Consider the following 13,359-nt stretch of genomic DNA (forward strand, 5'->3'; position numbering starts at 1 on the left):
TGTTGTCCCCATTTCTAGTCCTTCCATTTGTTGCAATTTATTTCCAATAGTCCAGTATAATCGTTGCAGAGGTTACTTGTCGCGTCCATTCTTCAATTTTTCAATTTTTTTTGGTATGTTTCCATCTTGCATTAGTCCCCCCCTTTTCGCCTTTTCCCCGTTTTGGTCGTCGTGACGTTTTCATTCGTCGCAGGACCAACGCCAAGACGTAACGCTGCGTGCTTAATCTCCTCAACTGATAGCGCCTCGACTACAAAGTCATGTTTGCGCTGGGAGACAAGATCGTAGGGTAGTAACCACCTGAAGTGGTTTTCCCTTCAAACACTGACAGCTGGCGACGACTATCCGTGAGCGGTGGTGGATGAAAGACACGAGGCGTAATGTCGTACTCACTCTTTACCTTGGAGTCGGTGGATGACTGCGATGGAGTATTCTCTTGCTCGTTGCGAGTGCCAAACATCTCAAGAGGTCGCGGCGGAGAGCTGTCGTACATCGACCCAGGATAGTATAGATATCCCTTGGCGCCCCCAATAGCTTTGTCGTCGTCGGGAGACATTGTCACTTCTCCAGGGACATCATGGGTCCTTGGCGTTTGGTATACTGATCCTCTCGGGTCATAGGATGCACTATATGTGCCGTTCCCGCCAAGCATACTGGGATGAGGCGAATACTCTCCAATGCTCGCCAACGATGAATAGCTTCCCAGCGATCCAGAGGAGCCTCCTGGTGGGCCGCTGTGGCTTCGTCTCTTTTCGTTCTGGTAATGGCCGGGGGAGCGGCCGCGGACAATCATCTTCTCAGATTTCCTATAAGCAATCTTGACAAACTTCTCAGGAGTCTGTGAGCCAAGGTCTGCCCAGAGCTCGACCATCAGATGGTAATACTGCTGAGCAGCCCTTCGCTTGCCATTGTTTTGGGTGGCTTGCTTGAACTGGATACGCTCAAACGTGTGCTCAGTGGCAGGCTGACCAACCCCCTGTCCGTTGCCGTAACCGTCTTGGTACATTCTGGCGCCAGATGCGCTCGAACTGTCATTGTACATGCTGGTGTGATGAGGCGGGACGGAATTTTTGGGCGCCAGCAGAACCTTTTCAGGCTTGGATGTTGGCCCCTTGTCCCTCTTAGGAGTGTGTTGAACCAGCTCAATGCTTTGATCATTGTCTGCCACGACAGCAGAAATCGACATGTACAGTCCAAAGACTTGGAACGGCTGAGTGGCTCCAGAAGGGAAGAAATGTATTCCCGTGTTTGCGTAATGCGGTTGCAGCGAGTATGAGCATGCGCAAGTCATATAGTTTCGTCGATAGCAGGTCCATTCACCATCGGCAAGAAAGAATCCCTTGTCCACAGTGCCCGTAATCTCAACCTTGATTGCTGTCCCGTTTTCATACTGAAGGGACCCGGACGTCTGGACGGACATGAGAGGAGGCACAGCTGTTGGGGAGGGTCGGTTTGGGAACTGGCTAGCCTCCATCCTCCCAGCCGGAGCGACATAAGAGTTGAGTGGGCTTGGGGTTGGCGACAGTGGCAAACGGCGGAGAGGTACTCCCGGAAATGGCGGAGACCTGACAGGGTTCCCGGAGGCCCTCCTAAACGAGGGTGTTGCAGTAGAGTATTGTTCTCTGGTGCTTACTTGCGCTGTAATATGCGGTAATCCAGCGGAGCGGTGCTGTTGATGGGTGTGAGCCTGCGCCATACCACCGGGGGCCGCGGCGCTATTGTAACTGTATAAGCCGTTGTTAATAACAAGCGACCACGCCTCATTACTACCACGCTACTTTGCGCATCAACCAATACTACCACTCTGTCATGGACTGTCTTCAAGAGAGAAAAAAGACTTACTTGTTGTTTAGGCGGGATCTAACATCTAGGCTCGGAAATACTTGAGCTGCGGGCTGGTAAAAGGCAGCGTGTTCCTGAGGATAGTGCGTCGTGGTAGCAAGGGCAGCAGTTGGGTGAAATAGACCCAGAAGGCCAGAAGGCTGCGAAGGCTCTATTGCTAGAGCCGTCGTGTTTGCTTCTTGGGTGTACCTGGGCGTTTGATCAGAACAAGAAGATTCGGACAGGTATCTGAAAGAAAGGAATATAGGAGACAGGAAGAGAAGATCTATCATGAAAAGGTATATATGATAGGAAGAGAGAGAGAGAGAAGGAAGAGCAGGGCAGTGATGCAAAAGAACGTTTATGGAGATCAGGCCGGCTGAGTACCACAAAGCCAAGAAGCTACCTGCCAGCACGAGTGGTAGCACAAGGCCAATGCACGAATCCATTTAGCGGCCGGCGACAGAGCAGTGATGTGAGCACAAGCCCAAGTGCAACCATTGCTGCTGAAGCTCGCAGGCCCCGTTGCAGGTCTGCGTAGATAGAGGCGTATAATCCTGCTGGGGAGCGGCCCTCTGGCTAAGGGAAAGTTGGGTGGGTTGCCCAGGTAACGGTGGAAATTTGGCGTGGTGGACAAAAGGCAGAAAACGTACCTCATATCGCCAGACTGAGAGTGTATATCAAGGTAATCAAGCTCCGAGCATGGAGGTGGTGGCGAGGAGTCGTAGTCCTATAGTCCAGATTGATCAGAAAATTGGATTCTAACAGAACGTATATATGCTTTTGAGACATGACGGGGGATGAAGGCCAGGCAAGCTTTGGTGCTGCTTCTGCTGTTTCCGCTGTATTTCACTTGGCCACAGGCAAGTCGACAACACATTGAATGGTTATGGCTAGAGGCCTAGAGACAACTAGAAAGAAGCATTAACATAGACAATCTTAGAGTGTGGTACCCGAGATGAAGAGGGGGGGTGTCTTTTAGTTGTCCAGCCTGAGAAGTACAGTACATCCAGCTACATCCTAGTACTCGGAAGCAGTGCAAGAGCATATCGGAAGAAGGACGCCAAGCCGCGCCGGGGATAGATGCGGCTGGCTGTAACACCAAGCAAACTAGTCGTTGGAGGGGAGTCTGCATCTCCTTCGCATATGGAGCCGAAATCGCCCATGGCGAGATCTTGCCACAAGCGATAGCAGCTGCAAGTGCCAAAGAATCTGATGTATCTCCATCTTCGCCACATCCCCAGCAAGGGTGTGTGCAATGCGACGCCGATCATGTTGAGATGACGGGGACTTTTGACAGGGGATTCACAGCAAAGAACTGGATGCTCAAGTTTCATTTCAACGTACCTCAGTGTGAATGATGAGGCTTCTTCGTCTCGTATGGATTGAAAATGGCGAACCCATGTCGTTTCCGTAAAAAGCTGCTGTTAGGCGTTGGAGTGTCCCCAGTTTTGCTCGTAAAAGTGGTTATATGCCAAGACCAGGGAAAAAAGCGAAAGAATGTAGTAGTACCTTCTGCTGTTGGGAATGCATGCGATGGGATCTCTGGCGGAAAAGGATGCCCCGCAACAAGGACAAAACAAGGCTGGAAGGGCTGTAGAAATCTCAGAGCTGCCAACGACGTAATCTGCAGCCAGGCAGTGTGATGTTTAGGCAGTCAATCGCTGAGAAGTAAGCGTCAACCCGTACCCTTTATAGCCTCCCTTGATCCTTCATGTAAGGCGTCGGGGAGCTCCAGTACATTAATCTCTCCACTTCTGTTCGTCGCGCGCCTGGAAAGCAATCAGCTTGGAGTCAGTGTCGAGATATATGATATAGAGTATCAAGGTATGGAATGGCCAAGCTTCCAATCCAAATCTTGCAACGTATATCTAAAGTCTTTTAGTGTGGAGGAGTTCTTACCAGTGGTGAGGCAATAAGCAGAGATCAAACGAGCTGTTCGAGGGATGATAACGATCTGTAAAGCAATTTAGTCGTTGCTTTCATGACTGGCTCTCCTCCTATCCTATTTTGGTTCTCGTGTGGTAATACAACTGATGATTGATGGAGAGGGGGCTCTGAGTTTAGAGAATCTGCCGGAAATTGCACATGTATCGAGTTGGCCGTAGGATGTTGATGTTGAACGTCCAGTGATTTGGACGTGTGCGCAACAACAAGAAAGGAAACTCACCGAAATAGTCGGCCAAATGAAAGTCTTGAGTTTCTCGATGGTTCGTTGTCTGTAAGGGATGGGTGCACTCTTTGTGCGATGAAGGTATAATGTAAATTTTGATTAACAATGGTAGCTAGTGTCAAGACTGTGAGCAGGGATAGATGGGAAGAGCAAGACACCCTATAGCTTGAGGTGGACTCAGTTACATAAACTCCACTCGGAGATTCAGCGTAACGATCTGAGAAGAGCTCTGTTCTCGAGAGCTGAATGGCACGAGTAGAAAGTGATGGAGAAGAAACGAAAGACGGCAGAAAGTGAGAGCTTTTCGTGTCTTATATGTAAATACGGCCAGAAAGCCTTGAAAGAGCCCGAGCAAGAGTCTGGGTTAGACTGAGAAGCTTAAAGCAGGCGTCTATCGTGTGGCTGCTGAGACAGGGTCTAAGAGCTCAACTGGGAATGGTGTGGAGAGCTCACGAACCGCACGTAGTTTTCTCTTCCTCTCCTCCCTCTATCTCCACACGTATCTATAAGGCTTTATCCTGGTCCGGGCAAAGCAAATCGTATATGTGCAGGCTGTGCATCATCATGATGCATATGACTGGCTGCTGCGGAAATAGCCTGCTGGGGGAGCTCACTGAGCGAGCGAGGGCCAAGGTTTCCTAGTTACAGGAACAAGCAAGAAGCCGCAAAAGTCGCAGGGCTATGCCCAAGCTGCAAGCAACTCGCGACCCCAGCCAAACAGAGACTCTGAAATTCGTCGCGGAACCGGGGAAGCGACCCGTTTCGACTACAGCGAGCATAAATTGGCCATCGAACTCATTTGCAATCAGGTCATTGAGAGATGGCTTGCGTGCTACACGACCCGGAAGCTCGAGCATTTCGCTTCCAAGGCCTCAGTATAGATGGGCTGGGCATCGACCAGAAGTCCGTCCGAGAGCATTGTCCAGCTCGCCGCCATTGCGTCAAGGGTTGTCAAGTTTGTTTCCATCGCCCCGATTTGCTTTGAATATAGCCCGCTTGCTGCGATATCACACCCCTCCCCCCTTCCAGGGAACTAAGGCATGCAAGTATCCAGGCGCTATGCCTCCGCCTACAATGCGGTCTCTCGTGTGGGCCTGTTGCTAAGAGAGAGATCCTTGGCTGAGTTCGAGCGCTAGGGAAGCGGCGGGTAAGTGCATGAGATTAGCAATGCGTTGGAAAGAGGAGACGCCGGATTCACACCCAGCCACTCAGACTCAAAAGTCAAGCCAAGCTCAAGACACACCGGGCCCCCACAATATGCTCTCGTTCAAGGCACACGCCACTGCTCCTATTATCAAACTGCGATGGTCGTGACTTGGCCAGCGCACTGCATGTTCTTGAAATACTGAGATTATGGGGCTAAGCCCAACAGCTTGCTCATTTGCAGCGTGTCACTTGATCAAACTGTCTCTGAGGAACTAGAAAATTAGAGAAACGGGCAAAAGGTAATGCCATCTGAACGCCCAGCGTGGATCTGAACCTCGGTTTCCATGTTGGACCACGAGATACTTTCTTCTTAATGCAAACCGTATCACAGCTTTGGCAGCCATGATTGTCAAGGTAATGTTACAGACACGCGAGTCTGGCACTCAGGTTTCATCCTCCCCCCCCAGACTTTGGAACAGCCAGCAAGGTTACTATCAGGCGGCATGTAGGTAGCTTGACATGCTATGGAGACAAAGGAATTAGTAGAAGGGTGTGAGGCTGATGGCTCGCAATCCTTTGTAGAATGGCGCTTGCTTTGTGGCCACCGCAAACTCGATAGTGGCCAATTTGCCCGTGAATCATCTTCTTTTAGCACACTAGAGAGCCACGCAATGTTGATGATAGCCAATGATAAGGCCATCTACCCGAGCGAGGTGGACTTTGTCGTCTCCGATCAGCCGATCCGACAGCGGAGGAGAAAACAACAGAAAACCGGCCAGGCAAGCAAGGCACGTAGCAGCCCATCAATTTCTCCAATGGGAGCCTTTAAGGAGCCACTCATGCACTATTTGCCCGTGTAACCTTTCGATGGACCAGGGCAACACTGGCGTTTAGAACAAAGATGTTGTATCCTGCACACTTGATTTAACTCTCCGAATGAGAAAGGGGGGAGAGAGCATCGGAGGGAGTAAAATGGCTATGATCCCACATTGTCTGTCTGTGAGATCAAACAAAGACCCAAATGTTGACGTTGTCAAAGTAGGCTTTTAGAGCTTTGTCGGATCGGCCCGTTGCCAAAGACGCCGCGTGAATGTACAAAATGGTTCGTTTGGCCGAGGCAACGGACCAAGCAGGCCTGTCAGGAACATAGATATGAATATTCTTCAACGGTAGCGTCCAGAACGAGGTTGCCAGCGAAAGTCGTCTCGTCCATTGAACTCCCCTTGGACTCTGACAGGGAGGCCACACCAAGGTAGGTAACAGGTAAGAGATCAGATAGATCTCTGTACGAGGTGAGAGGTCGTAACGGCGATTCCGCAGCTTCACATCTCGATACGACCAAGGGCAATCCTCAACATGTCCTCCAAAATCTAAACTGAGCAGCTCCTGTGCTATCAATTGCCAGCCACAACAGAGCACGAAAAGCCAGAATATGTCTTGCATTGTTGGCGTTACCCATCTTTAGCAGCTTGTACCTGTAAGCCAAAGCAAGAGGATGGGTGACACAAGTTTGGGGGCGGCCTGGGCCTCAGCATTGTCGTCCTTTTGGGGGTGGAGGCAAAGGCAAATGCTCGGAAACTCATGCTGCTACTGCTGCTGCTGCTGCTGCTGCTGCATTGCGCATTGGAGGCGAACACGAGGGAGTCGGCCATGGTCCGAATCCCAGGGCCCCATGCCTTTGCGAGATCCGTCCTTGCTGGCCGCCTATAGTCCAATGGACCAGCGAGTCCAGGCCAGGGCCAGGCGAAAGGGCGTGACGAAAGCTGAGAGGAGCTGAGAGGGCGCCAGGGTCCAGCCGTTGAGGCTTTTGTCTCACGCTCGGACGTGGCTTCTGGCTGGAGCTGCCGCGGCAACTTGCCTGCATCCTCATCGACCGTCCATTGGCCGTCCATTGGCCACCCGCAGATGCTGATTCGCCCATTGCGTCGAGTTGTTGTCTCCATCACGCTCACCTCGAGATGTGCTGCATCTCAACCGGTGTGCAGGGGATCTGCAAAGGCTTTAACAGGGCGCTCAAAATAGCATTCAAAGACATACCCGTAGAGCGCAGCGCTCTCCACGAACCCGGAAGGTGGATTTGCAGACAATGCTTGGGCGGTTTCTGGCCTCGCCTACTGCGAGCGCCACGCCTGAGCGGAAGCTGAGGAAGGCTGTATGTCGTTGCATCGTGTCCGTTTATTGGCTGCTTGATTTCGGGCCATGGTTCCCCCTTGGATACGGAGCCGCATGCTATGGGCTCGTCCCGCCTGTAGCTCGCTCCAAAAGCTCCCTGGAACGGGCCCTGGGGGAGCTGAGATAGCGCCGGACGTGCTCGAACTGGACGCAGCTAGCGCCTGTGGAGGCTTGTTCGCAGGGCTGTTACAGGGCCTATGGGGCCTATCGCGTCTGGAGAAGAGGGGCGGTTCGCTGATCATGGGCATGGATTCTGCCAAGGGCTCACCGAGAGTGGCATGGAAGTACTCGATACGCGGGCAGCGGCAGATGACGACATTGCTGCTGCACCAGGCATTGCGACTCTCTAAGAGATGCAGAGCTATCGTGTATGCCACCTCATGCTCCATGCAAACGTATACGATACAAAAGTAGTGCCTCTAACACTGCTCGTACAAACTGGATCTCCATGTTACTGATCTTATCAGGGGCTCATGTAACGCAGCGAATGTACTACTTGCATGTACCTCTCTCACCACATCTTCTGCTCAAACCATCTACATGGCAGCTACACTTGAAACTACCACCTACGTGTAGGGCGACGATGATGATAGCGGCACTTGATCAAATACGCCCACTTCAAACACCAAATCATCATTTGCCGTAGTCATGTCGGCCGTTGCAATCCACACTCCTCCTCGCATGGGCGTCAGTCGAGGAAACTGTGATAGAAGCCGGGAAGCCTCACTCCCTCATCGCCAGTGGCGCGTCACAGGTCTCATCAGAAAGGGGGGAGGCTAGCAATGCCATCATCCATCCTCCACGCTGCCGTGGTCGCACGCAAACTCGTCGGCCGACATTATCAACGCTACGCCCAGCCTACGGCTTAGATCAGATCCACGGCGAAGGCCTCTGGTGGCTGTAAGTGAGACACTCTGTCGTATTACTTGCTAACATCGTGCCACCAACCAGTTTCCTCCTCCAGTCACCCGGATGCGCTCCGGACGGCGCATGATTGTGTGCCAGAGACAAGCTGACGCACACATACGCAGTGCTGAAGTGTTTCGACCCTCTGCTCGAGGCCACTGCTTCCTCTTCTCTCCCGGCCTTGGCTCCTAGCGTAGGCTCATGTTTGGTAGAGCCCAGGCCAGCAGAGAGAGGCACCTCGCCGACAGCCGATGGCCAGCAGGAGTTGCGGTAGCGGAGGATTACGGCTGCAAAGGCCTTCTGCTCGGCCTTATCCCAAACGTCTCATCTGTCCGTCTGGCTCTTACGCCTGATGCAATGCCCAGTGCTTACTTCTCGTGACGGCTGCTACGTCAGTGCAACGTGGATCGCGGCGTTGGCCCTGCTCCTTTCCCCCTATGCCGGTTACGCACATGATGTGGTGCAGCTCCCTCCAGCAAGATAGTTGAGGCAGGCAACGTGGTTTGATGGGACAGGCTGCTCAATATGACTGACGTGTTTACCCATCAGAGACCATCCTTGCTAGTTTTAATCCATTACTCCACGGCAAGTGCCTCTAGATACGGGTTAATAACTCTACCAGTTGTGGGAGCGCGTGACTGGGTCTGCAAATATCCAGCTTTTCAAACGCCAGGTCAATATTGTACCAAGCTGGGATACATTTGAGCTCGCCACACTGTTCCCGTTGAGGTTCTCTACCTTTTACATATGGAGATGCTTACCGTTGGGCGTATGGCTAAGTAGTCGTAACATGAGTAATGGGACAGAAATTTCACTTCTTTCATGATAGATTTTATACACTCGCGGCCGTGTGCCTACATTTCCCAAAACTACCGTGAACATCTCCAACTCGATGACCCCGTGTTGCTCTATACTGAATCTAAACGCCTAAAACTTTTGTTTTGTTTTGCCTGGAAAGCTAGTCTGGCTTTGTTGAAAAAGGTGACTCTGATGTCGAAGCCAGCTCAAATGAGGAAAGGAGGCGATGTTACTGAATTAACGTTTGTATGATCAAATGCAGAAATTTCAAAAATTCCGACCGTCTTTGTGAAATCGCTTTGACGCCGTAACTACCAAGAGTTGTTCACGCTTGCCTCTATGCCCCTATTACTTTGAAGAGCTTTACCGTAACAACTTCATCAACCTTCCAAGGAATGTATAAAAAGTTCAAATTCCTATACTATTACATTTTTGTAATAGACAAACTTCATAGTCCTCCATGTTCGTATCGACGGCTACTGCATCATAGATGCTCAAGCAGCTATTCACGTCCATTCTCTTTCAATCCCAGAGAAGGGGATACTTACAATGGCCTAAAAAGCTTCGGAAGGCTGAGCAACTGCACGATTGCCAGTTTGATGGTATTTTGGTATCGTTTTCAAAACGCTAGATTTGGCGATATATCATACATTACAGCCATCTGCCCGAGACTGCTCCCTTTCCTACATATACGCCCCATCCCAGGTTAACCAGAGCGATATCGTTGACCGATGATTCAGCCGCATGACAGTGAGTGACTGTTGCTACTAGTAGGTTTATCGGTAGCAATCTATATGAATGAGTGTAAACAAGTACAAGAGGTAGAGCATTTTTATCTTGCATCTAATTGCTCCTCACAATTCAGATAGTTGCCTCACTCATGCCAATCCAGGTCTCTGGGGAGGCTACAGTATCAACTTCTAGTTTTCCCATGTGCTAAAATGCCAGTTGACAGCCAAGACAGTTCTGAAGCCCTTCGCGTCACTCAGACCCCTTGATTATCTCCTGATTACCATGTTGTTCGCTTCGCGTTACCACTTTGGGCAACTTAAGCTCTCATAGTTTCACCTAGCTGATGAGGCAAGTATTACGATGGCCGCCTCTTGGCTCGAGAGATGGTCGTCTCCGTTATCCACCGCTATTGGTGCTCATAAGTACACGCCTCCCTTCTCTCTGCGCTTGTTCTCCAAGCTCCACTTCGTAGTCGACTTGTTAGGCGATTATCTAGACCTTCGAAGTTTGGTGGTAACACGCGGAAAATGACGGCAATCAGCTTCTTTCTTGCTGAGGGCAAAGCTGGGTTTTTTGATACTCTGAGCCACGAATATAAGATAAAAATACTGGAATACCAAAGCTGGAGTTGTCACTAAAGATAGATGGGGTTTATCAACTAAACACTGACACTCTAGTATCATCAAAAGGCTCCGAGACACGCTGACAGACGGATGTGTACATTGATGCGCGGAAGTCAGCAGATCTAGTTTTGCCCTTTCTAAGATGATCAAAAAAAAGCATCCAAGCAACCCACACCTTTCCAGTGGAAAGCACACGCTACCCCCCAAGACTAAACAACCCTGTGCTACTCACTCAAGGAGCAGAGCATGAATGACGCACAAGTGTCGCAATACGTTGGGCAATCTCAACCGGTGTTTGCATATAGCAGATTGCCAATGAATGGACCTGAGCCGCTGCGGGATCGGACAGTTCCAGATTCTCTCTGATAGTCTCGGAAGCAAATAGGACTGCAGCGTGTATGAACCCAGCTACGGGCCTGAATTCGGCCGCACCCCTATCAATGATGTCCACATCAATGGGGATATTTCAAACAAAGAGACCACTGCATGTACGGATCTAGGCACAGCAGCAGCAGCAATTTGGGGGCTTAAAAACCACTACAACTAAGAAGTATATGTATACCCCTTATATCCAGACATCAAGGGAACTTATTCATGGCAATAGAGCATGAGAGGTTGGGAGTAACCGCGATGTGTATGGACATGGGATGTCTGTTCCCCAAGCTTATTGGAGTTACTTACGAAATTGCTGAATTCCATATAGACAGTTCTTCAGAACTAGAACTAAGAGGCTAAAACTATGAGCTCTTTACAGCCACAGAAGATGTATAATGAAAGAAACGATTTCAACCATTGCAGCCACGTTGCATCACCTATCATTTTGGAGGGAGCAGGCTAGTACTAAAGGATTAGACATAAGCAGAAGAAGCGCTATAGATGCTAAAACGAATGTGAAAATCAACACAGGCAGACATGCGAAGCAATTGGTCCAAGCAAGCAGAGCTATCTGCTCTACGAAAAAACGCGGCACAGCACTGACAGGGGTCTCTGCAAGACGATAACTGCTCATGACTGGTTTCTGTTGGACTTCTAGACCGGCGGTGGCGCATGCAGGTAGCCGGGCCTGCTTCAGGGAATCATTGGACTTGTATAAGCCGTTTCTGCCTGCGGAGGAAGCCGAAGTGACTGTGACTCTTGATCTCATCGCCTTCCGGGGGCGGAAAGAAGGACGTCCAATGACTATGACTCTAGTCAAAGCGGGTCTAGTCCGGCCTTGTGGCGCCTTCGCCTTGGCCGGCGGGGCTTTGATGGTTTCAACTCTTGGAGCTTGTCCGGGGCCTGGAATCGAGTCATCGCTGCTGGTGCTGGTGCTGGTGCTATTTAAGCGGCTCGCAACCTGCGACTCAGTTTCTGCACGCTTCCGGTAGCACAGACACGTTGTTTTGCTGTTGGCATGCCGAAGAAAAGGCAGCATCTCAAATCATTCAAGCCCACCCCGACGGCATCTCCGGCGTCCGGGTCCTCGTCCAACGCAGCTGGTGAGTGTGAGCTGCTGCTGCTGCTGCTGCTGCTCTCATGTGCCTTCTTCGAGCAGGGCGCCCTCTTGCTTGCCTGACGGAAACTGACCGCGCTGATCCATAGGCAAGTCTTCTAGGAGCGTCAACGAGCTTCTGGCCAACCTGCGGCACGCCTCCCTTGGCCCAGAAGCTCCGCGACAACAACTACCCGTAGTCACACCGTCTGTGCCGCCAGCCCTCAGGCAAATACTGCAGATCCCAGAGAGCCCCCTCCCCGCACCCAGACGGCAGCAGAGGCAGAGGGTTGACAACAATGGCCGCCGGCTCCCTGCCGGCCCCCCTCCCCCTCGAAGCTGGGTTACTGCCAGGAGCGGTGCTACGAGTCGTCAAGGCCAACTGCCGCGTTCGACGGTGAACCGCTGCGGCCTGATTGATTCGACGTTGCCAGGCACTTACCTGCCAGCCTCCCGGAGTCTCATTGACACCATCCTTAGGAGGATTGCTGCTGACTGGGACATCCATCGGGAGTTTAATCAGTACTATCTGTACGACATACCCTCGCATCTCAAGTCGGCACTGATTCGATGGGTTGGGATTGCCAGCCCGGATGGCCTATCACTTGATGACTTGAAACTAATACTCATCCCTCCTGAAATCTATGAAGACGAAGAGGGCGAGGATGATGCCTCTGAGTATCATACCGCTGTTAACGCGGAAGTGAATTATCTGGACTTATCGGGCGCTTTAGGTCGCTCTTTGTCCCTCAAAGAAGTCTCTGAGCTTTTGTATCCGTCGAAGAAACAAGAAGACTTGGGCGAACCCCAAGAATCTTGGGATGAGAGCGAGACCATCCCAAGTCCTCCGAGAGTGCTGCTGCCAAATCTCACGCACCTCTCGCTTGCTTTCGACCCACAGCTATCCTCAGAAGCCTCATGGAAGCAACTGCTGGCCATGTCGTCGAAGCTCACCACCATCACGCATCTAAGTCTTGCTTACTGGCCTGACCCATGTCTTACTCCGCGATCGCGTCTCTCCACCGTGACTACACCACAGGGCCAGAGCGTCGCCTACGGAGGTACAAACTATTACTCTCATTCCATCGACCACGATTGGAGCGAGGCTCTGCTAGTTCTTAGACTGCTAAGCAGGAACCTGTACGCACTGGAGTTTCTCGATCTCACAGGATGTGCGCAGTGGTTCAAGGCTCTAATGCTGCACTCAGAGCATGATTTTGTAGACTGGGTCGGTTCGTGGGGAAAAGTGACGCTGCTTCGAATTTACACTGGGTGGACGCCTGGGGAAGACTCTCTTCCTTCTGAGTGGATTGCTTACCGCGAGGCTCTCGAGGTGGCTGCCAATGTGGAGAGACATATTCGGACTGCACGAGCAGGGAAAGGCAGAATCATTACGGTGGAGAGGAATAAGCTAGATCAATAGACGACGTGGACGGCATGTACCTAGAATAAAAAGTATTGTACGATCAATGGAAATCGTTATTGTTTTTTATACCTACCAGGTTGAGCTAGTCAGG

General features: G+C 51.2%; 3 protein-coding genes across 3 annotated transcripts; 1 reads left to right on the forward strand and 2 right to left on the reverse strand.

Moving 5' to 3' along the window:
• Positions 1-250: 250 nt before the first annotated feature.
• TGAM01_v201703 (NDT80/PhoG like DNA-binding family protein) lies at positions 251-1,420 on the reverse strand (the record flags this gene model as incomplete). The annotated part of the gene is made up of 1 exon (XM_018807258.2): positions 251-1,420. One exon carries the CDS (start codon positions 1,418-1,420, stop codon positions 251-253), a length of 1,170 nt encoding a protein of 389 aa, XP_018659592.2.
• A 5,171-nt stretch (positions 1,421-6,591) lies between these two features.
• Positions 6,592-7,306, reverse strand: TGAM01_v201704 (hypothetical protein; the record flags this gene model as incomplete). Its single annotated transcript, XM_018807259.1, has 3 exons — positions 6,592-7,048; positions 7,093-7,130; positions 7,178-7,306. The coding sequence occupies 3 exons, from the start codon at positions 7,304-7,306 to the stop codon at positions 6,592-6,594; spliced, it is 624 nt and encodes a 207-aa protein (XP_018659593.1).
• A 4,458-nt stretch (positions 7,307-11,764) lies between these two features.
• TGAM01_v201705 (hypothetical protein) lies at positions 11,765-13,265 on the forward strand (the record flags this gene model as incomplete). The annotated part of the gene is made up of 2 exons (XM_018807260.1): positions 11,765-11,849; positions 11,953-13,265. The coding sequence occupies 2 exons, from the start codon at positions 11,765-11,767 to the stop codon at positions 13,263-13,265; spliced, it is 1,398 nt and encodes a 465-aa protein (XP_018659594.1).
• Positions 13,266-13,359: the final 94 nt, after the last annotated feature.

This window comes from Trichoderma gamsii, assembly GCF_001481775.2.
Source record: "Trichoderma gamsii strain T6085 chromosome Unknown Scaffold_4.2, whole genome shotgun sequence".
NCBI classification, from domain to species: Eukaryota; Fungi; Ascomycota; class Sordariomycetes; order Hypocreales; family Hypocreaceae; genus Trichoderma; species Trichoderma gamsii.